Below are 23,790 nucleotides of genomic sequence, written 5' to 3'. Positions count from 1 at the left end.
CCACACCTGCACCTTTACCTCCTCCTTGCTCCCCATTCAAGGACCTAAACAGTCTTTCCAGGTGAAGCAACATTTCATCTGTACCTCCTCCAAACTTGTGTATTGTATGTTCTGCAGCCAATGTGGCCTACTCTACATTGGAGAAATCAAACAGACTGGGTGACCACTTTGCTGAATATCTTCGGCCCATGCACCAAGCATGACCCCCAACCTTCCAGTAAATAGTCGTTTTGACGCAGCGTCCTGCTTGCATGCCTAAATAATCTGTCCTCGGCATACTACAATGCTCCAACAAATCATGGCACCACTAGAGGAGCAACATTTCATCTTCAAACTAGGCACTTTACAAACTTCTGGGCTCAACATTGAGTTCAACACCTTCATTATGAACCCACTCATGCACTTTCTTTTAGCTTTACTGGTTATATTCTCTGACACCATGTCCCCTCACCCATTCCCCACTCTAGTGGGGCTGTCTGCTCTTTCCAATCTAGCAGTTGGACACATCGTTGTTCTGCCATTATCAACATCTTTTTTTTTCCTCCACACTTCTCCTCAGCTCTGATGAAGAGTCACCTAGACTAGAAACGTTGGCTTGCTTTTCTCCCCATGCATAGCCCTCTTGCTCATGTTCTCTGTTACCCAGCATTCCCAGCTCTTGGTTTGGGACCCAACAGCAGACGCGCATGCGCACTGTGTTGGCGTGTATGGAGCATGCGCGGAGTGATTGCGGGCGATGGGTGAAAGCGTTTATGTCGGCTCCGTCAACGATGAGAAAAAAGGCGGTGCCGAGGGAGCGATGGACCCGGTTGATGGATGGGGAGGTTTATTAAACACGTTGCGTAAGTCCCAGCCTCTTCGAAATAGGTTTTCTGGTCCACTTGTTTACACAGAGTGAGGCCGCGGCTTCCAGCGTTAGGCCCGAGCTAACGGCCGCCATTTTTGTTGGGAGCAATGTATGCCGGGAAGGATGCGCGGCCGCCATCTTTTTGGGGGGCAATTGTGTCAATGACTTTGACATTCCAAGGACCAGTTTCAGAATGGCCACAATTTGTCCACGAAGCTGCCATACATCCTTGAGTTGCAGTGTATTGCTGATGAAGCAGAGCGTCGGTAGAGAAGCAAAGAGAGGCAAATCATGATCTCTAGTTTCCCTGTGTCATTGAATGCCTACACCTTGGAAGCAGGCCATTCGGCCCATGGCATCCACACCGACCCTCCAAAGACCATCCCAACCCCTACCCTGCATTTACGATGGCGCCGCCACCCCCCCGCCCACCAGTCTGCACAACGCTGGACGCTATGAGCAATTTGGCATGACCAGTGCACGATTTTGGACTCTGGGAGGAAATTGGAGCACTCAGAGGAAACCCATGCATATGCAGAGAGAATGTGCAAGCTCCACACAGATAGTTGCCCAACAGTGGAATCACCGCAGCAGGTCAGGCAGCATTCAAGGAGCAGGAGAATCGACGTTTCGGGCATGAGCCCTTCTTCTGAAGAAGGGCTTATGCCCGAAACGTCGATTCTCCTGCTCCTTGGATGCTGCCTGACCTGCTGCGCTTTTCCAGCAACATGTTTTCAGCTCTGATCTCCAGCATCTGCAGTCCTCACTTTCTCCCCCAACAATGGAATCAACCCCAGCTCCCAGGCACTGTGAGGCAATAATGCTAGCCAGTGTTCTGCCTGAATGATCTGAGCTGTGATCAGTAATATGAAGATCCACAGCAAAAAAAATCATGACCCAGAACAGCTGATGATAAAAAGAGGAAATGCGGAACAGAATACATGTATGGCCATCTGGATGAGGATACAGGAGAAGAGAATCTTGTCAATTTTTCTCCTAGAGTGACAGGGTTAGAGGTTCAACGGTCTTCCTCTGGGGGTGTCAGAATGGGAGGATTTATATATAACAAACTCAAACCTAAAGAAATATTTGACCCTTCTGAATTTCTGTCCTGGCCTGGGAGTGATGGTTTTTGTAAATCTCTTTTGCAGGATACTGGAAGAGGATTTTCAGAAAGGAAGCTGAAAATTAAACGTCAAATCAAGATCTGAGTTAGTCACTTCATTAGGAACTGGGTGTTATCAGATTTTCAGTGTAAGCATTGAATATTAGCTTATGGTCACACGCTGCATACCACTTCTTCCACATATTCCACTCTCTTCTTACAATCAGCTAATAGGATCAACTTTTCTTTATCTCCTTATCTAAACCTATTTGAACTTTGCCACAGTCCCTTGCTGCAAATAGAATAACCACAGTTTCTCCAATTTAAATTTGCAACCAAAATTCCTCAGCCCCCAACCCATTCCAATAAATCTCCTCTGCACCCTCTCCAGGACCCTCACCTCATAGAATCATACAGTAGAGAAGAGGCCCTTCAGTCCATCAGATCTGCACTGTCAGAAGCATACAACTACCTGCATTAGTCCCACTTACCTGCATTGGGCCCAGAGCTGTGCATGTCAGGGTGCTTCAAGAGTTCATACAAGTACTATTTAAAGATTGTGAGGTTTCCCACCTCAAGCGCATTCCAGACCCCCACCGCTCTTTGGGTGAAAAAGATTTTCCTCAAATCCCTTCTAATCCTGCTGCCTTTCACTTTAAAAGTATGCCCATTGTTGTTGCCCCTTCAATGAAGGGAATAGATGTTTTCTATTCGTCCTGTTCATACTCCTCATCCTCTTATTCATCTCCATCAGGTTCCCCTCCCCTGCTCCAAACCTGAGCTTATCCAGCCTCTCTTCATGGGTGAAATATTCCATCCCTGGCAACATTCTGGTGAATATCCTTCAATGCAATCACATCCTTCTTATAGTGTGGTGACCAGAACTGCACACTGCAGTGATTGTAATGAGGTCAGCCACCTGGTCATTACAGAATACGTTCCCTGATCGGCGCTGGTACTCTGGTTCAATCAAGGAGCCCTAACTGACACAAAAAGTTTGCGTGTCAGAGATATTGTCACTCCGGTGCCTGACTCTGCTTGAGGCAGGACTACAGTCAAGGACTGTTCGTGTGTCAATACAGGTGACTTGGTGACAGGGAACAAGCCTCGGTAGAGTTATTTCGCACACAGTACTCCAGAAATAAGAAAGGGACGATCACCTTATTGGGATTATACTATAGACTCCCTCCCTCAAATATTCATCAAGCAACTCCGAAGCAAATTTGTAAGAAAACCTCAGGTATCTGTAAGAACAATAGAGTGGGATTTTAACTTTCCAAACTAGACTGGGACTGCTATAGTGATAAAGGCAAGGATGGAGAGGAATTTGTTCAGTGCTTACAAGAAAATTTTCTGATTCAATATGTGGATGAACTTACTAGACAGGGAGCAAAACTCAATCTACTCTTGGGAAATAAGGCATGGCAGGTGACTGTGGTGTCAATGAGGGAGCGCTTTGGGCCTGTAATCGTAATTCTATTCATTTTAAAATAGTAATGGAAAAGGATAGACTGGATCTAAAAGTTAATGTTCTAAATTGGAGGAATGCCAATTTTAACAGTTTTAAGCAAGAGCTTTTAAAAATTGGTAGGAGGTGGATATTTGCACATGAAGGGCTGAATAGTGAGAAGCCTTCAAAGATGAGATATCGAGAGTCCAGAAACAATATGTTGCAGTTCAGGTGAAGGGCAAGGTTGGTGGGTATAGGGAATGATGGATGACTAGAGAAAGTGAGGGTTTGGTTAAGAGAAAGAAGGAAGCATATGTCAGGTCTAGACAGCAGAGGTTGAATGAATCCCAAGAAGAGTATAAAGGCAGTAGGAGTGCAGTAGGAGTATATTTAATAGGGAGGTCAGGAGGGCAAAAAGGGACATGAAATAGCTTTGGCCAACACGGTTAAGGAGAATCCAAAGGAATTCTACAAATACATTAAGGAAAACAGAGAAACAAGGCAGAGAACAGGGCATCTTAAAGATCAGCAAGCCCACCAATGTGAGGAAGTGGGGGGAGATACTAAGTGAGTATTTTAGGACACAGAACTGTACAGCACAGAGACTGGCCCACGATTTTGTGCCGAACATGATGCCAAATGAAACTGATCTGTTCTGCCTGCCATTGGTCCAAAACCCTCCATTCCTTGCATATTCATGAGCTTATCTACAAGTCCCTTAAAGGCCCCTATTGTATCTGCCTCCTCCACCACCATTCCAGGCTCCTACCAATCTCTGTGTAAAAAAAGCTGCCCTTCACATCTCCTTTGAACTTTCCCCCTCTTACTTTCAATGCATGCCCCCATTACACATTTCAATGTATATGATACATTTCAACTCGGCAAAGGATTCTGACCATCAACCATATCTATGCATCTCATAATTTTATAAACTTCTATTGTCTCCCCTCAACCTCTGCCACTCAAAAGAAAACAACCTGAGATTCTCTAGCCTCTCGTTATAGCTCATACTCTCTAATCCAGGCAGCATCCTGGTAAACCTCCTCTGCGCCCTCTCCAAAACCTCCACATCCTTCCTGTACTGCGGCAACCAGAATTGAACACAGTACTCTAAGTGTGGCCGAACCAAAGTCCTATAAAGCTGCACGTGACCTCCTGACTCTTGTACTCAAGTAAAGGCAAGAATGCTATGTACGCCTTCTTTCCCTTCTGTACTTGCATGGCCATTTTTAGAGAGCTATGGATTTGAACCCCAAGATCCTTCTGTACATTAATGCTATTCAGTGTCCTGCCATTAACTGTATATTTCCTTAACATTTGATCTCCCAACCTACAGTACGTAAGACTTAACTGGATTCGATTCCAACTGCCATTTCTCCGCCCATATCTGCAACTGATCTATATCCCACTGAATCCTTTAACAAGTTTCTACACTGTCCACAACTCCACTGATCTTTGTATTGTCTGCAAACTTCCTAATCCACACATCGAAGTCATTTATATATATCACAAACAGCAGAGGCCCCTGTACGGATCCCTGTGGAACACCACCAGTCACAGACCTCCAGTCAGAAAAACACACTTCCACCACTATCTTCTGTCTTTTATGGGCAAACCAATTCTCAATCACAAACAGCCAAGTCACCGTGGATCCCTTGCATCTTAAATTTATGGATGAGTCTATCATTAGGAACCTTGTTGAAAGCCTTACTAAAATGCATGTAACATAATCTACTGCTGTACCCTCATCGATCACCTTTGTCACCTCCTCAAAAAATTCAGTCAAGTTAGTAAGACCTAACCTGCCCTGCACAAAGCCATGGTCACTGTCGCTAATTATTTTGCATCAGTGTTTACTGTGGCGAAGGATATGGAAGCTAGAGAATTTGGGGAAATAAATAATGACATGTTGGAAAAAGTCCATATTACAGAGGTGGAGGTGCTGAACATCTTAAAACACATAAAGGGGGATAAATTCCCAGAACTTGATCAGGTATCCTCGAGAACTTGTGGTTGCTGGGCCCCTTGCTGAAATATTTGTATCATTGATAGCCACAGGTGAGGTGTCGGACATTTTGGAGGTTGGTTAACACGGTGCTACTATTTAAGAAAGGTGGTAAGGAAAAGCCAGGGAACTATAGATAGGTCACAAAATTAAATTGCTGGAAAAGCTTGGCAGATCTGGCAGCATCTGTGAAAAGAAATCCGAGTTAACGTTTCAGATCAAGTGACCCCTTGTCAGAACAATATGAAACATTAACGTTGATTACTCACCACAGATGCTGCCAGACCTGCTGAGCTTTTCCAGCAATATCTGTTTTCATTTCTGATTTAGAGTTTTCTCGGGTTTTAGATAAACTGGTGAGGCTGAAATCAGTAGTGTGCAGGTTAGGCCACTTTTGGAATACCGGATACAGTTCTGGTCTCCCTGCTAAAGAAAGGATGTTGTGAAACTTGAAAGGGTTCGAAAAAGATCTACAAGGATGTTGCCAGGTTTGGAGGGTTTGAGCGAAAGGAAGAGGCTGAACAGGCTGGGGCTGTTTTCCCTGGAGTGTCAAAGGCTGAGGGGTGACCTTATAGAGGTTTATAAAATCATGAGGGGACATGGATAGGGTGAATCAACAAACTCTTTGCCCCAGGTGCAGAGTCCAAAACTAGAGAGCATAGGTTTAAGGTGAGGGGAAAGATTTAAAAGGGACTGAAGGGGCAACTTTTTCACACAAAGTGGTGAATGAGCTGATGAGGAAGTGGTGGAGGCTAGTACAATTATGACATTGAAAAGACATCTGGATGGGTATATGAATAAGAATGGTTTAGAGGGAAATGGGCCAAATGGTGTCAAACAGGAGTAGATTAATTTAGGATATCTGATGATTTGGACCGAAGGGTCTTTTTCTGCATTGTGCATTTCTGTGACTCGAAGTTGTTAGAGCGGATCCTCAGGGACAAGATTTACATGTATTTGGAAAGGCAAGGACTGATTAGGGACAGTCAACATGGCTTTGTGTGTGGGGAATCACGTCTCACAAACTTGATTGAGCTTTTGAAGAAGTGATGAAATGGATTGATGAAGGTAGAGCGGTGGGCATGATCTACATAGGCTTCTGTAATGTGTTTCATGGTTAACAAGGTCAAATCACATGGAATGCAGGGAGAACTAGCTATTTGGTTACAGAACTGGCTCAGAGATAAGAGACATAGGGTGGTGATAGAGGGTCACTTTTCAAACTGGAAGCCTGTGACTAGTCGTGTGCCACAAAGATCAGTACTGGATCCACTGCTTTTTGTCATCTATATAAATGATTTGGATGTAAAAGTAGGAGTTATGCTTAAAAAGTTTGCAGCTGACACCAAAACTGGTGGTGCAGTGGACAGCGAAGAAGTGCGTTGGGATCTTGATCAGAAGGGCCAAGTGTGCCAGATGGAGTTTACTTTAGATAAATGTGACTTGCTGCATTTTGGAAAGGCAGGTAAGGAAGGACTTGTATACTTAATGACAAGGTCCTGAGGAGTGTTGCTGAACAAAGAGACTTTGGAGTGCAGTTTCATGGTTCCTGAAAGTGGAGTCCCAGATAGAGTCATTGAGTTCTACAGTACGAAAACAGGCCCTTTGGCCCAAACTGGTCCATGCCGATCGAAATGTCCATCCACGCTCAACCCATTTCCCTGCAGTTGGCCGATATTCTTCTAAGTCTTTCCTATCTATGTATTTGTCCAAATGCCTTTTAAATGTTGTTAATGTACCCACCTCAACAACTACTGCTTGCTGCTCATTCCGTATGCATACAACCCTCAGTGTAAAAAGGTTGCTCCTCAGGTTCCCTTTTATTCTTTATCCTCTAACCTTAAACTGATACCCTCCAGTCCTCCATTCCCTAACTCTGGGAAAAAGTCTGAGTGCATTCACCCTATCCATGTCTGTTATGACCTTATACACTTCTATAAGATAGCCCCTCAGTCTCCTATGCTCTAAAGAAAAATGTCCGAGCTTGCCCAACCTCTCCCTGTAACTCGGACTGATGAGTCCTGGCAACACCCTCGTAAATTTCTTCTGCATTCTTTTCAGTTAAATAACGTCCTTCCTAAAGCAAGGTGCCCAAAACCGAACACAATACTGCAAGTGCGGCATCATCAAAGTCCTGTATAACTGCAACATAACTTTCCAACTGCGATACTCACTGCCCTGATTGATGAAGGCCATTGTACCAAAAGCTTTCTTCGTTGCCCTGTCTATCTGTAATCCACTTTCAAAGAACTGTGTACTCGAACTCCAAGGTCTCTCTGCTCCAGTACACTCCTTAAGGCCTACCATTCACCTTGAAATTCCTGCCTTGATTTGACTTTCCAAATGCAAGACCTCACACTTGTCCGTATTAAACTTCATTTGCCATTTCTTGGCCCACTTCCCTGGCTGATCAAGGTCCTGCTACAATTTCTGAGAACTTTCCTCACTGTCCACAATACTGTCTATTTTAGTGTCATTTTCAAACTTACTGATGATGCCTCGTACATTCTCATCCAAATGATTGATACAGATAACAAACAGCATTGGGCCCAGCATCGACCCCTGAGGCACTCCAGTAGCATCCTTACACCATTACCCTCTGCTTCCTACCATCAAGCCAATTGTGTATCCCAATTTGCCAGCTCCCCCTGGACTCCATGTGATCTAACCTTCCAAAGCAGGGTACCTTGTGGAAAATTATCAAAGGCCTTACTGAAATCTATATACACTACGTCTACTGCCCTCGTAAACTCCTGTATCCCCTGTGTAACTCCAGGGATTCCCTTGATCCCACCTGCCTGTACCTAAACCACACTTCTTTTTCTGGTCAGAGCCTCAATACCTCTTGCCATCCAGGATTCCCTATTCCTGTCATCTTGCCCTTCAACCTCACAGGAACATATAGACCTTGGACCCCAGCTCTCCCACTTTTAAAGGCCTCCCACTTGCCAGCGATCCCTTTGCCTGTAAACAAACTACTCCAATCAACCCCCTTCAAGCTCCTTTCTCATTCCATCAAAATTCGCCTTGTCCCAATTTAAAACTTGAACCTGTGGACCAGTTTTGTCCCTGTTCATAACTATTTCAAAATTATTTGAACTAGGGTTACAGGTCCTAAAGTGTTCCCCCACTGCCACCTCAGTCACCTGTCCTGCCCTGTTTCCCAAGAGTAAGTCGAGTTTTGCCCCTTCGCGAGTAAGACCCTCTGTATACTGCTTGAGGAAACTTTCCAGAACGCGCTTAACAAATTCCACCCCATCTAAGCCCTTAATGCTATGGCAGTCCCAGTCTATGTTAGGAATATTAAAAACCCCTACTTTGACAACCCTATTTCTCCTGCAAGTCTCCCCAGTCTCCCTGCATATTTCTTTCTTTAATTCCCATTGACGATGTGGGAGCCTATAGTACAACCCCAGTAACATCACCAGCCCTTTCTTATTTCTGAGCTCCACCCACAAAGCCTCACTGGATGACTCTTCAATTATTTCATCTCTGACTACTGCTGTCATACTCACCTTAATCAAAAATGGAATTCCACCCTCCCCCCATTCCACCCCCTCTGACCTGCCTAAAGTACCTGTACCCTGGCACATAAAGCAGCCAGTCCTGTCCCTCCCTTAGCCATGTTTCCATAATGGCTATAATAGCCTGGTGCCAGGTACCTATCCCACGCCCTGAGTTCATCGGCCTTACCTGTCAGCCTTCCTGTACTGTAATAGATGCAATTTAATCCAACTGGCATTCCTTGCTCCCGGTTGTGTTCCAGCCAGACCTGTCTCTTCACTTTACTATTTCTGATGACTGTATTTCCTTCCAGCCTCACACGTGCCTCCCTGCTGTTGAGAATTATTACCCCCCCCACCGCCAATCTAGTTTAAACCCTCCCTTGTAGCACTAGCAAACATGGCCGCCAAGATATTGGTCCCCCTCCAGTTCAGATGTAATCTGTCCCTCTTGAACAGATCCCCTCTGCCTCAGTAAACATCCCAATGATCTGAAAATCTGTATCCCTGCCCCCTGCACCAATTCCTTAGCCACGCATGAATCTGCCATATCCTCTTGTTCTTACCCTCACTAGCATGTGGCACGGTAAGTAATCCAGAGATTACCACTGACGAAGCCCAGGTTTTTAACTTTTTTTCTTGCTCTCTATAATCACTGTGCAGGATCTCATCCCTATTTCCACCTATGTTATCGGTGCCAACGTGCACAGTGACTTCTGGCTGCCCACCCTCTCTTTTGAGAATGTTCTGCAGCCACTCCAAAACATCCTGGATCCTGGCACCCGAGAGGCAACACACCATCCTGCATTCCCATTTGTAGCCTCAGAATCTCCTGTCTGTCCCCCTATTGAGTTTCCTATCACTAACGTCCTGTTTTGCTTTACTCTTTCCCACTGTGCCCCAGAGCCAGGACAGTGAAGAAGGGGCTGGGTATACTTGCCTTTATTGGTCAGTGCATTGAGTATAGGAGTTGGGAGATCATGTTGCGGATGTCCAGGACATTGGTTAGGCTGCTTTTGGAGTACTGTGTTTAATTCTGGTCTCCCTGCTATGGGAAAGATGTTGTGAAACTTGAAAGGGTTCAGAAAAAACATACAAGGATGTTGCCAGGGTTGGAGGGTTGAGCTAAAGGGAGAGGCTAAGGGTGGCACTATTTTCCCTAGTTTATAAAATCATGAGGGGCATGGATAGGGTGAATAGCCAAGGTATTTTCCCCAGAGTAGAGGAGTACAAAACTAGAGAGCAAAGGTTTAAGGTGAGAGGGAAACATTTAAAAGGGACCTACATGGCAGAGGTTGGTGCATATATGGAACAAGCTGCCAGAGGAAGTGATGGCAGCTGGTAGAATTACAGCATTTAAACAGCATCTGGCTAGGTTTATGAATAGGAAGGGTTTAGAGGGATGTGGCCCAGTATTGGCAAATGGGACGTAATTAATTTAGGATATCTGGTTGGCATGGCTGAGTTAGACTGAAGGGTCTATTTTCATCCTTCCAGCTCCATGACTCTATGTGGCCAAATCACCATTCTGTAAAACTCCAACATAACCTTCCTGCTTTTATAATCTGTGCCACCATTGATAAAGGCGAGAGCCCTGTTTTCCCCCTTTACTACCCTAGTAATCTGTCCTGCCACCTTCACGGATCTGTGGACAAGCAGTCCCACATTCCTCTGTTTCTCCAAGCTTTCTAATGTCTTGCTCTTCATTGAGTAGTCCCTCTGACACGTCCCCTCTTACAAAGTACATCACCTCAAAATAATCAGGGTTAAATTCCATCTGCTAATGATTTGCTCATCTAATAAATCTGTAAGTATATCTTCCTGTAGCCCAATACCTTCCACCTTCCTCCTCACTGTAAACCACCTGGCCAATCTTTGTCTCATCCGTAAACTAACTTATCATCCCACCCACCTTCTCAAATTCGTCATCCTTCATGTTGGATGGTGATCACTGGTTTGCACACACCCTTTTTTATTGTGTTTATGTGTATGATGTCATCATGTGCTGACAGTTGTGTGGTGACATCCTCACTGTACATGGAATAGTTCCTGAACAGTCAGATCTTCCCCTGACTTCAGTGCTTCTGATATCATTCCAACTGCATTTATTGGGGAATCTGATTCGAGGTGTTCAGTCATAATCCCACAGATGGTAACTTTGCAACATTGTCTCTCCGGCCTGTAAGCTCGAATAAGGCATTTTAAAACAGAAATTGGTGCAATTGTTTCAAATTTTCACGATTCATCGACAATGCAGAGGTTTCAGGTTTGCACTGTGTTATATCTGAGAGATTTCATGGCTGCAGGGTTGGTGTGACTCATTTCCGGGGAATCTCCATTCACGTCAAGCCATTGCTCTTTTTGACATCTGTGCCTCTCCATCATTGTCGTATGTCCTCTGTTGCAAGTGTTGGGCTTATTGTAGTTGAGTACTTCACTGTTATTTTCAACCATATACAGAGGAACCTCGATTATCCGAATGTCAATTATCCACATTTTGTGTTATCTGAACAAGATCACAAGGTCCTGATGCTTGGCTAAACTGTGTTATCCGGTATTCGATCATCCGAACAAAATACTCCCTACCCGTGTCATTCGGATAATCAAGGTTCCTCTACTGCCTTCTTGCCAACTCTATTTTCTGACAGTATGTTTTAAAGTCAGGGATTGTTTGTGCTGCATAATAGTCCATTTCTGATTCGTTTCTGAGTTTGTAAAAACCATCAAGTTCTTCAACATTTTCATTACCCTAACTGATTCTGCTGATGCCCAATTTTTAAATCTATTTCTTCTTCCGTTGATACTGTCTGAACAGCAGCATTTTCTGTTTTTTTTTAATTGCAGATTTCTAGGAGCTGCAGTATTTCGCTATGATTTGGTTGCAGGCGTTGTTCAATGAACCGAGACTGGAAATATAGACAGGGCAATGAAGTGCTGGTTTGTGTGAAGGTGGGTGTTGGTTGCAGAATTTGTTCCTGGTCCCAAGTGCGAATCCCCTTTCATTGAATCATAGAATCATTTAATGATTACAATACAGAAAGAGACTATTCAGCCCATTGCACCTATCCTGCCTCTCCACAGGAGTGAATCAGCTTCTTTCATTTCCCTGTTGTTTGGCAAAGAATTCCAGTAGACATAGTGACTCCCCAGTTGCCCATAGAGAAGATGGTGTTTCACCTTCTTGAACTACTGCAGCATCTGGTGTGGAATACCCAGGGTTGGAGAGTGTGCCTGTGTGTGTGTGTGTCTCTCTCTCTCTCTCTCTCGAGCCACCACCTCACCAATCACATCAATTTCAAAGCTTTGCCCAGTTCCTGATATGGCCTGTTTTATACTTTGCCTACGTTCAATTTAAAATACAAATTCATCAACCATATTTATTTGCTAAACAGTAAAACTATTGACATTTTTTAAAAAAACAAAGAACTGTGGACACTGGAAATCTGAAACAAAACCAGAGAATGCTTGCAAATTCAGTAGATCTAGCAGCATCTGTAGAGAGAAGGCAGTGTCAGTGTTTTGGATGCAGTGACCCTTCTTCAGAATCAATAAAACAATTGATTTATTTTCAAAAACGAGATTTATCTCGCAGTGATTAACAAATTTGATTAACACACAGTATGAAACATTACAGAATAAGTATTTATCCTTCAAAAAAAAACCCAACACGCATACACAAGGTAATTAGAACAGAGAAACTAATTGCAAGTTCATGATGGTAAAAAGGATAAAGTAAGAAATGTTCAAGATGGTTTTTAGTCAGTATCTTGACACATATAGATGGGTGTCACTAAACACAGGCCTTTGCAGATGCAGGAAACAGGAAAAATAGTTACTTTTGGTGCCTTTTCAGAGGACAGTTGGTTCAGTGTCTCAGTTATAATGCTGAATCCTCAAAAAATGGCTCTCTCAGAAAGGCAAGAACGAACTGAGAGTATCTCTATAACCAGGCTGTTCACCAACAGTGAAAAAAAAAGCTAACTCCCAACATCCAAGAACTCAGACGCATGTGATTTGCAGTAAACGTCCGAAGCAGATAGCTTAAGAAATGTCGTCAAAGAAAATGTGCTGTTTCTCACACGTTTTTCTTCAAAAAAACAAATTGTGAAATACGCCATTTTCTAATGTCCACTGTCCACAGTGCTTCAAACACAAATCCTCAAAACAAAATTAAGAATGAGGCAATTTCATAACAGTTTCAGGTGCTCTCTCAGAACTGTTACAGCAGGAATTCCAGAATTTCCCCCCAGTAATGAGGAATGAATAGCAGTTTATGCCCAAATCAACAACAACACTTTGCATTTGATTAGCACCTTTCGTGTAATAGAAGCTATTTCAGCAGACTAATAGAAAGTAACATTGACACTGAGTCACCAGAGGAGATAGAGTCAGATAGCACGGAAACAGACCCTTCGGTCCAACCAGTCCATGCCAAACATTATCCCAGACTAAACTAGTCCCACCTGCCTGCTCCTAGCCCATTTTCCGTCCAAACCTTTCCTATTCATGTACTTAGCCAAATGCCTTTTAAACACTGTAATTGTATCCACCACTTCCTCAGGAAGTTCATTCCACACTCGGACCACCCGCTGTGTAAAAAGATTGCCTATTTTGTCTTTTTTTAAGTTTCTGTCCTCTCACCTTAAAAGTGTGTCCCCTAGTGAAATTTCCCATTTTAGGGAAATGACAACTACCATCAACTCTATCTGTACCTCTTTTTTTTATATAAACTTCTACCAGGTTGCTCTCAACCTCCTATGCTCCAGTTAAAACCTTCCATACCTGACAACATCCTGGTAAATCTCTTTTGAACCCTCTCCAACTAAATAATATCCTTCCTGTAACTGGGTGACCAGACCTACACACGGTATTCCAGAAGAGGCCTCACCAGTGTCCTGTACAACCGCAACATAATGGAAATTGGAACAGGTGACCAAAAACCTGGTGAGAGAGGTAGATGTTAAAGAGGATGTCAAAGGAGGAAAATGAAGAAGAGAAAAAGGGAGAGGATTAGGAAGTAAATTCCAGAAATTATGGTCTTGGTAACTGAAGACTCAGCCATTCAAGGTGGAACAAATAAAAGCAGGAATGTCAAGGGGGCTGGAATTAGAAGAGCACAAATATCTTGGAGGTGGTGAGACTGGAGCAGATGGTTAGAATCAACAAGGCAAACGTGAGGACTGCAGATGCTGGAAACCAGCGTTTAGATGAGAGTGGCGCTGGGGAAAAGCACAGTAGGTCAGGCAGCATCCGAGGTGCAGGAAAATCGCCGTTTTGGGCAAAAGCCCTTCATCAGGAATTCCTGATGATTTTCCTGCTCCTCGGATGCTGCCTGACCTGCTGTGCTTTTCCAGCACCACCCTGACCTAAACAGCAGATGGTTAGAAGCTGATCCTCGGGTGAAATATGACATTGTCCAGTACTGGACTAGACTGTACACAATGGACAGGAATAGGGATGGAGTTGCAAGAGAGGGAGTGGTGTTTGTAGCAGGATAGCTGTAGTCTTCCCAAGATTAAAATGGAGGAAATTACTGCTGAGCCAGTGCTTAACGTTAGGAAAGTCAGGACAGTGTGTGAGTTTGAGGGAACTTAGTGGTGATTGTGTTTGTATACCCTTGCCCACCTGGTCCTTCTAGGTGGTGGAAGTTGAGGGTTTGGAAGTTTGTCAGAGTTCTGGTCAATCTGCAGATAGATAAAATTCCTCTCTTTCCTCTCCCGCCTTGCTCTCACTCTCTCTGTTCTCACATAGAATATTGTGTGGCTCCAGGCTGGGCGGCAAGTTCCCTTTACTGAAGGACATGAGTGAGCCAGTTGGGTTTTTAATGCAATCCAATAGCTTTCATGGTCAGTTTTCACTAGTGCTGGCCCCAGAAGTTCCCAGATTAATTCTGCTCAATTTCACAGATTTTGTGAGTTCCCTCTCAATCCCGTTTTTTTTTCTCTCTCTCTATTTTCAACTAATTTCATAGGGTTTAAAAGGAGAGGATCTACAGTCAGGAACCTGAACCCAAATATCAAAACAGGTTTGGACGGAGTCTCCCAGTTTATCGTAACCTGACTATCATTGGTTTTGAACATGGAGGGGAAAAGCCCCATTCACAGCGGGGAGAAACCATTCACATGTTCTTTGTGTGGACGAGGTTTCAGCCGGTCATCCGGTCTGTCGAGACACAAGCGCAGTCACGATGGGGTGAAGCCATGGAAGTGTGGGGACTGTGGGGAGGGATTTAGTTACCCGTCTGAGCTGAAAACCCATCTCCGCCGGCACACCGGGGAGAGGCCATTCACCTGCTCGGAGTGTGGGAAAGGATTCACCGATTCATCCACTCTGCTGAGACACCAACAAGTTCACACTGGCGAGAAGCCTTTTAAATGTCCAGACTGCACAAAGTGCTACAAGAATTCCTGGGAACTCCGGCGCCATCAGCGACTTCACACAGATGAAAGACCTTTTAAATGTTCCGACTGTGGAAAGAGCTTTAAAAGCTCTGGGGAACTGATGCGCCATCAACATGTTCACACCGATGAGAGGCCATTCAGGTGCTCTCACTGCGGAAATGGGTTCAAGCGACCGTCTAACCTCACTATACACCAGTGCACTCACACTGGAGAGAGACCATTCACGTGCTCCAAGTGTGGCAAAAGATTCACTCAGTTATCCAGCTTGCTGAGACACCAAAGGGTTCACACTGGGGAGAGACCATTCACCTGCTCCAAGTGTGGGAAACGATTCACTTGGTCTTCTGATCTGACAAAACACCAGCGCGTTCACACCGGGGAGAGGCCATTCACCTGCTCTGATTGTGGGAAGGGATTCACTCAGTCATCCAGCCTGCTGACACACCAGCGGTTTCACAGTGGAGAGAGGCCATACACCTGCTCCGAGTGTGGAAAGGGATTCACTCAATCCTCCCATCTGTTGATCCACCAGCGGTTTCACAGTGGGGAGAGGCCATACACCTGCTCCGAGTGTGGGAAGGGCTTCACTCAGTCATCTACCTTGCTCATACACCAGCAGGTTCACAGTGGAGAGAGACCATTCAGCTGCCCTCAGTGTGAGAAGCGATTTACACGGTCATCTCACCTGCTGAGACACCAGCGAGTTCACAAGTAACTACAGTGATTAGATTTTACTATTAATCTTATTGGAGCGTGAACCATGTTCATTGGCATCTGTTTCTGCTGATGGGAATAAGTTCTAGCCCTATTACGAGTGTTAATGTTCTGGATTGTAGTCAAATAAACCAGTTTTGTGTTAATTGCAATGTTTTAAGCCTTGTTTACTCATTCATGGGAGGTGGGCGTTACTGACTAGACCTGCATTCCTGGTTGCTCTTTTTTTAGATTAGATTAGATTAGATTAGATTAGATTAGATTACTTACAGTGTGGAAACAGGCCCTTCGGCCCAACAAGTCCACACCGCCCCGCCGAAGCGTAACCCACCCATACCCCTACATCTGCATCTACATCTACATCTACCCCTTACCTAACACTACGGGCAATTTAGCATGGCCAATTCACCTGACCTGCACATCTTTGGACTGTGGGAGGAAACCGGAGCACCCGGAGGAAACCCACGCAGACACGGGGAGAACGTGCAAACTCCACACAGTTAGTCGCCTGAGGCGGGAATTGAACCCGGGTCTCCGGCGCTGCGAGGCAGCAGTGCTAACCACTGTGCCACCGTGCCGCCCACTCTTGGTGGTGGTAAGCTGCCTTCTTGACCTGCTGGAGTCCATTTGTTGTAGCTCCTCCAGTGATGCTTTTAGGGAGGGAATTCAAGATTTTCACCCAGCAACAGTGAAGAATTGGCACTCCATTTCCAAGTCTGGATGGTGAGTGGCTTGGAGCATAACTTGCAGGTGATGGCGTTCTTATGTATCTGCTGCACTTGTGGTAATGGTCTTGTGTTTGGAACCTTGGCAAATTTCTTCACTACATCTTGTAGATGGTACGCCATGCTGCTACGGAGGGCATCATCAGTGGAGAAAATAAATATTCATGTACATAGTTTGTCCTTGGTAGTGTCAAGCTTCCTGCATGTTGTTGGAGCTGGAGTCATTCAGGAAACTGGGGAGTATTCTACTGCACACCTGAGTTGTGCATTGCAGATGACAGGCTTTGCGGCAGTGTGGTAGCGCCCCCCCCCCCCCCCGACACACCCACATACACGTGTCTCAAGTGGTTAATCCTTTATGGGTCCAAGATCTTTAGACTCCCGGAGCTGTACTGTATGGAAACAAACCCTTCGGTCCAACTCATCCACACGACCAGATATCCTCAATTAATCTAGTTCTGGAAACCTCTGGCTGTTCTCAGCCTTTATGGTGTAGAAGATTCATCTCAAGTAGTCTGCTGTTTTAATTGTACTGTGAAGATAGAAATTCCTATTTAACCTTATAGTCTAACATAGAACAATACCACATGAGTTAGCATCCCACTTCTGACATTGTGATGGAGAGAAGGTCATTGATGAAGGTTGTTGGGCTGAGGACACTACCCTGAGGAGTTCCAACGGAGGTGTCCTGGAGCTTAGATGACTAACTTTTAATAATCACAATCATCTTTCTTTGTGCTGGGTCCAACCAAGGGTTTTCGCAATGATTCCCATTGACTCCAGTTTTGCTTGAGCCCCTTGATGTCACATTCTGTCAAAGTCAGCCTTGAACTCAAGAACAGTCATTCCAAACTCACCTCTGGGATTCAAGTTCTTTTGTCTGTGTTTGAATGAAGACTTAACGAGGTCAGGAGTTGAATAGTCTGCCAGAACCTAAAGTGAGCATCAGTGTCTAGGTTATTGCTAATACCATGTATTTCATTTTCCATAACATTTATTTGTGCCCCATCTCAGCTCATGTGCTGCTGAAAATCTCATTCATGTCCACGTTACCTTCAGACTGGATTATTCCAATACATTTCTGACCAGTCTTTCATAGTCAGTTCATTCTCTGAGATATCCTGGTCATGCCCTTATCTATCTGTGTAATCTCACTCTCCGTGATATCTACACCTGGTCGTGTCCCTCACTATCCGTTATCTCAGTCTCTCATCCACTATCTGTGCTCCCGTCATCCTGATTTACTTCGAATCTCTGATGTTAATTCTTCCACCATTGGTGGCCGTGCCTCTGTGCGACGCTCAGACATTTCCTCCCTGAACGTTTACAGCTCCCTCCTGATTAAAAATGTTTCTTCACATCTGCCTTTTCAAACAAGCTCTTGGCTATTTCGCAAATCTTGCCTAAGGGAACTCGGCATCAAATGTTGCCTTAGGAAACTCATCTGAAGCACCTTGGGCTGTTTAATATATGAAACACGTGGTACGTATATTCAAGTTGTTCAATTTCACAGCAGCCAGTTTCTGTATGATATGATTCCACAAACAGCCATCAGGTAAGTGACTGACTGATCATGTTTTTTGGTGTTAGTTGAGTCGGGACTGGTGATCCCACAGCAGCTGCAGAGCTCCCTTGAGGACAGCGTGTAGCGTTTATTGTGGTATCCTGATTGAGAATGTTGCTGATTTACCTGTCAGGTCTGCAGTGAACCCGTGAAGAACCAGGGTCTAGGATCTTTCCTCTTCAATCACCGACTCTCAGCTGAGGTTGTCTCTGCAGTAAAGTAGCTCACTTTGATAATCATGAGTTCAGCACGGGTTTAAAGAAAATCTACAAGTTAAAATCCCAGTAAAAGACAAAAGTCCCTGTGTTCATTCAACATCTTTCATACCCTCAGGACATCCCAAAGTGATCCACAACTGTGGATTTTTAAAGAAAGAGTAAGATGAGGGAGAATAAACTAAATTGGAGTATTAGAGTGCAAGAACAAAGTGACCTGGGAGTGGAGATGTACACATTATTTAATGTGACAGGACAAATTGATCTTTGGGGAAAAAAAACACAAACTCTCCCTGGCTGTAATAATGGAGGTCAAAAACAAGTTGTACAGAACCTTTAAAAATCACTGGTTCATCCTCAGGAAAAATCTTGTAATTACTTCTGAATGTCACACTTCACGAGAGATATCAAGGCCTTGGAGAGGGAGCAGGAGAAAGCGTTGCCAAAATAGTATCCGAAATGAGGGGCAGTGAAACCAGAGGAGCTAGCACTATTCTCCTCAGAGCAGAGATGAGGTGTGACTCAATAGTGGTCTAGTTTTTGTGGGCATCTTTCATGAAGAAGTTGTATCCATTGGCAGAGAGTTTGGTGACCACAGAACACAACTTCTGAAAAAATGATTTAAAATTCCAGGGTAAAGATGAAGGATTATTTTACTGACCAAGTTATGATGACTTGGAACATAGCAAATGGTAGAAGCAGATTCTGTAGTAACCTTCAGAAACAATTGCGATTTATTTAATCAGTGTACGGAGCAAACATTTCAACATTTGTTAGTTTGATTCAGGAAGAATTTATGGGAATATCAGTGTTAGGAAAAAGGAAATTCGGTGGCAAGTTTCCGGAGCTAGATCCTGCAATTGGTTTCAGATATGAAAAAAATGCTGCCTTTTTTCTCATTCATTCACAGACTATTGCATTGCTGACTAGGCCAGCATCATTGCCAATCCTTAATTGCCCAGAAAAAGGTGATAGTGAACTGGCTTCAACTGCTGTAGTTCAGAGGGTTATAGGTAAAACATTTGTGCTGTTCTAGGAGAGAGTTCCAGGATTTTGACTCAGCAATGGAAAGGTCAATATCTTTCCAAGTCTGGTTGTGTGGCTTGGACAGGAACTTGCATCTGCTGCTGTTCTCCCTCTGGGTGGCAAAAGCTGCAGTTTTGTAAGGTGTTGTCTGAGGATCTTTGGTGAGTTGCTGCAATGCATTTTGGCAGATGGTACACCCTGTGCATTTGTAGTGAGTGAATGTTGAAGGTGTTAAATGGGTCCCAATCTTAGTGACAGAATTTCTATGATTTCCACTTCATTGGATGTGAAGAAAGATTACAAAGAGTAACCAGGCCGGTTTCATATCAAGCTGATTTTACTTGCTTTTTATCAGAGTATTGACCACAATAAGTGAATGTCAGCCAGAACATACCTTCATGTACATAGTTCTGTTTGTGTTGGTAGAGTCCAGTCACTATAATTTCTTGTGAACTAGCTGGTGTCTCAGTAGGGTAGAGGAACGACCAAATCTCTTCCCACACTCGGTGCAATTAAAAGGTCTCTCCCCAGTGTGAACTCGCTGGTGTCTCAGAAGGGTACATGTCTGATTGAATCTTTTCCCACACGTGGAGCAGGTGAATGGTCTCTCTCCCGTGTGAGTACGTTGATGCACAGTGAGGTCAGATGATTGCTTGAACCCAGCTCCACAGTGAGAGCACCTGAATGGTCTCTCATCAGTGTGAACACGTTGATGGGACATCAGTTCCCCAGAACTTTTATAGTGGTTGCCGCAGTCTGGGCATTTAAAAGGTCTCTCGTCAGTGTGAACTCGCTGGTGTCTCAGTAAGTGAGCTGAAATGGTGAATCCCTTCCCGCACACAGAGCAGGAAAATGGTCTCTCTCCAGTGTGAAGCCGCTGGTGTGTTAACAGGTTGGATGACTGAGTGAATCCCTTCCCACACACACAGCAAGTGAACGGCCTATTCCCAGTGTGAATGCGTTGGTGTGTGAGCAGGTGAGACGAGGTAGAGAATCCCTTCCCACACTCTGTACAGGTGAATGGTCTCTCCCCAGTGTGACTGCGCTGATGAATTTCCAACTGAACTGGGTAACTGAATCCCTTCCCGCAGTCCCCACATTTCCATGGTTTCTCCCTAAGATGGCTGCATTCATAATCTGACAGGTAAGACGACTGACTGGACCCTCGTCCAGACAAACAACACGTGTATGGTTTCTCCCCATTGTCAACTGTGATTTTGGTTTCCATGTTAAAAACCCACGATAATATTCCAGTTACAGTAAATCAGGTGACTCCTTTTGATCCGGATGTGAGGTTAAGTTTCTGTTTTCTTACTGCAAATCCTCCTTTTCTAAAACCCTGTGAAATAGATTGAAAACAGAAAATAAACGTATGTGTGAGTGAACCTGCAAAAACACAAAGGCAGACTGTTAGACTCAATGAATTCAGTAACTTGTGTGATGAACATAAGGAAAATATGGCCATAAAAGCTAGTAGAATTGTCACAAAAAACTAACTGGTTCACAAATGACCATCAGGGAAGGGAACCAGTCACCTGGTCCTACCATAGGAGTCTTTCCAACAGTGGCCTAACTAATGGACAGCCGCAACATGACCTCCTAACTCCTGTACTCAATACTCTGACCAATAAAGGAAAGCATATCAAACTCCTTCCTCACTAATTGAGTCTGGTCTCAATAGGAGGAGAAAGAAAATAAGACTGTGCAATAGAGACACTTTGCAAAAAGAGTGTTTTATATATATATATATAGTCACAACTCAATCAGGATTCCTGATGAAAGGCTTATGCCCGAAACTGCTCAACTCTGCTTCTCGGATGCTGCCTGACCGGCTTTTCCAGCACCACACTCTTCGACTCTGAGCTCCAGCATCTGCAGTCCTCACTTTCTCCCAAATCAATCAGAATCTCCCAAACCTTTTCCAATTCAACCACGCAAAAGGATCAGGTTGGCAGATGTATGTAAACCACTGCCACCTCCAAGTCACCCACCTTCCTGACTTCTGTGTCATCCATTGTAGAGGAGCAGAAATTTATCCTATTTTTGTATTTCAAAGAATGAAACCATTGTCTTCAATCCGTAGTCACTGACTCTTTCCCTCTTGTTGCCAACCGAGGCTGAACCAGCCTGGTCACAGCTCTGATATCTGATCTCCCTCTGAATACAGATCAACTCTTGTCTCCCAGACCAGCCATTTCAATCTGAAACTTGAGATGATGTGAATCTCCTCTGTCTATATCCATAGTCTTGTTCACTCCCCAGTCATCACTGCCCTTCCTAGCCTGCACAGTATCTTAAGTCAAACAGCTCCTCAATTAAAACTCTCGCTGGTGTTTACCAATCCCTCCTTGATTTGGCCTTTCCCCATTTCCAGTCATGCTGATGTTTGAATTGGTTGACAAAGAGAATCGCTGTCAGTTCAAGGTTAAAACTTCAGAACAGACAATCATTGCTGTTGTCTGAGTTTGCTGGGTGTAAGTCCCCTCCTAATACAACTGAGAAAGGAAGAATGCTCACACCTGTTTGACGGTCCAACCGTCTGTTACAAACGCGGGAGCTGGAGACTCTAACTTTGGTTTGGATGCCCTCCGGATATTTATGTCTCCTCCCACTGGTTCCGTTAGTGCACTCGGCTGTTTGTCCCCATACACCGTCTTCCCCCTCCTGAAACTCCAAGGATCCTGGGGGTGGGGGAATGGTGGCGAGAGAGCACGTGGTCTCTTTGTTGGACTTGATTGGTTGGAGGACCATCCGATGGTGTCCAGTCCCACCTTACTTTGCTATTGCACACTGTGGTGTCAATCAGACACGGGGGCGGTGCGGTCTGAACTGGGCATATTGCAAACTGGCCCCAGAGAATCACTGAGGGCAGGGAAATACTGCAGGGCACGTACGCTCCCAGTTAAGGTTCAGGAAACAGGAGGTGAAATCATGAATTTCTGACCTAGACGTCCAAGAATGGCTTTTGTAAACTTCTTTTAGCGGAATTTGCAGATGGAAAGCAGGACCTTTTTTTCCCTGAAGGGAGATTTCACTAAGATTACGTGGGGGGACGTTCAGAAATTCCGTCTCACTCACTTGATAAATGTTAAAAATCACACAACAGCTGGTTATAATCCAACAGATTTATTTGAAAGCTTTAGCTTTCGGAGCGCTGCTCCTTCATCAGATGGTTCAGGAATATAAGATTGTAATACATAGAATTCATAGCAAAAATTTACAGTGTGAATGCAACTGAAGTTATATATTGAAAAAGATCTGGATTGTTTTTCAATATATAATTTCAGTTGCATCACACTGTAAACTTTTGCTATAAATTCTGTGTCTTCCGATCTTATATTCCACAATCACCTGATGAAGGAGCAGCGCTCCGATAGCTAGTGCTTCCAAATAAATCTGTTAGATTATAACCAGATGTTGTGTGATTTTAAATTTTGTACACCCCAGTCCAACACTGGCACCTCCAAATCATCACTTGATAATAGCGAGATTGTGGGTTGTTGAGAGTTTCATTATACTTGTGTGTATTAAACTGTATTTGCACGTCATAGAGTCATAGAGATGTACAGCACAGAAACAGACCCTTCAGTCCAATCCATCCATGCTGACCAGATATCCCAACCCCATCTAGTCCCACCTGCCAGCACCCGGCCCATATCCCTCCAAACCCTTCCTATACATATACCCATGCAAATGCCTTTTAAATGTTGCAATTGTACCAACCTCCACCACATCCTCTGCCAGCTGATTCCATACAGGTACCACCCTCTGCTTTTAGGTCTCTTTTATATCTTTCCCCTCTCACCCTAAACCTATGTCCTCTAGTTTTGGACTCCCCCACCCCAGAGAAAAGACTTTGTCTATTTATCCTATCCATGCCCCTCATGATTTTGTAAACCTCTACAAAATCACCCCTCAGCCTCCGACGCTCCAGGGAAAACAGCCCCAGCCTCTTCAGCCTCTCTCTGTAGCTCAAATCCTCCAATTCTGGCAACTTCCTTGTAAATCTTTCCTGAACCTTTCAAGTTTCGCAACATCTTTCCAGTAGGAAGGAAACCAGAATTGCATGCAATATTCCAACAGTGGCCTAACCAATGGACAGCCGCAACATGACCTCCCAACTCCTGTACTCAATACTCTGACCAATAAAGGAAAAGCATATCAAACTCCTTCCTCACTAACCTATCTACCTGCAACTCCACTTTCAAGGGACTATGAACCTGCACTCCAAGGTC

General features: G+C 44.4%; 2 protein-coding genes across 3 annotated transcripts; one reads left to right on the top strand and one right to left on the bottom strand.

Annotated features, from left to right (window-relative positions):
- The first annotated feature begins 707 nt into the window (after positions 1–707).
- LOC140457212 (uncharacterized) lies at positions 708–16,177 on the top strand. Of its 2 annotated transcripts, XM_072551301.1 has the most exons (4): positions 708–842; positions 1,999–2,101; positions 11,755–11,859; positions 14,882–16,177. In XM_072551301.1, exon 4 carries the CDS (start codon positions 14,989–14,991, stop codon positions 16,024–16,026), a length of 1,038 nt encoding a protein of 345 aa, XP_072407402.1. In that variant the 5' UTR covers positions 708–842; positions 1,999–2,101; positions 11,755–11,859; positions 14,882–14,988; the 3' UTR covers positions 16,027–16,177. The 2 variants fall into 2 exon arrangements, with proteins under 2 accessions (XP_072407402.1, XP_072407404.1); XM_072551303.1 differs by lacking the exon at positions 1,999–2,101.
- Positions 16,178–17,080: 903 nt separating this feature from the next.
- LOC140457220 (uncharacterized) lies at positions 17,081–22,231 on the bottom strand. The gene is made up of 2 exons (XM_072551336.1): positions 22,075–22,231; positions 17,081–20,894 (listed from the first exon to the last, which is right to left on the bottom strand). Exon 2 carries the CDS (start codon positions 20,781–20,783, stop codon positions 19,992–19,994), a length of 792 nt encoding a protein of 263 aa, XP_072407437.1. The 5' UTR covers positions 20,784–20,894; positions 22,075–22,231; the 3' UTR covers positions 17,081–19,991.
- Between the last annotated feature and the right edge of the window lie 1,559 nt (positions 22,232–23,790).

The sequence above is a fragment of the Chiloscyllium punctatum genome, chromosome 31 (genome assembly GCF_047496795.1).
Source record: "Chiloscyllium punctatum isolate Juve2018m chromosome 31, sChiPun1.3, whole genome shotgun sequence".
Lineage (NCBI taxonomy): Eukaryota > Metazoa > Chordata > Chondrichthyes > Orectolobiformes > Hemiscylliidae > Chiloscyllium > Chiloscyllium punctatum.
This window is presented reverse-complemented; position numbering and strand designations above follow the sequence as displayed.

Coding starts and splice junctions, on each gene's coding strand:
- LOC140457212 (XM_072551303.1), top strand. CDS start 14,989: ATGGAGGGGAAAAGCCCCATTCACAGCGGGGAGAAACCATTCACATGT.
- LOC140457220 (XM_072551336.1), bottom strand. CDS start 20,783: ATGGAAACCAAAATCACAGTTGACAATGGGGAGAAACCATACACGTGT.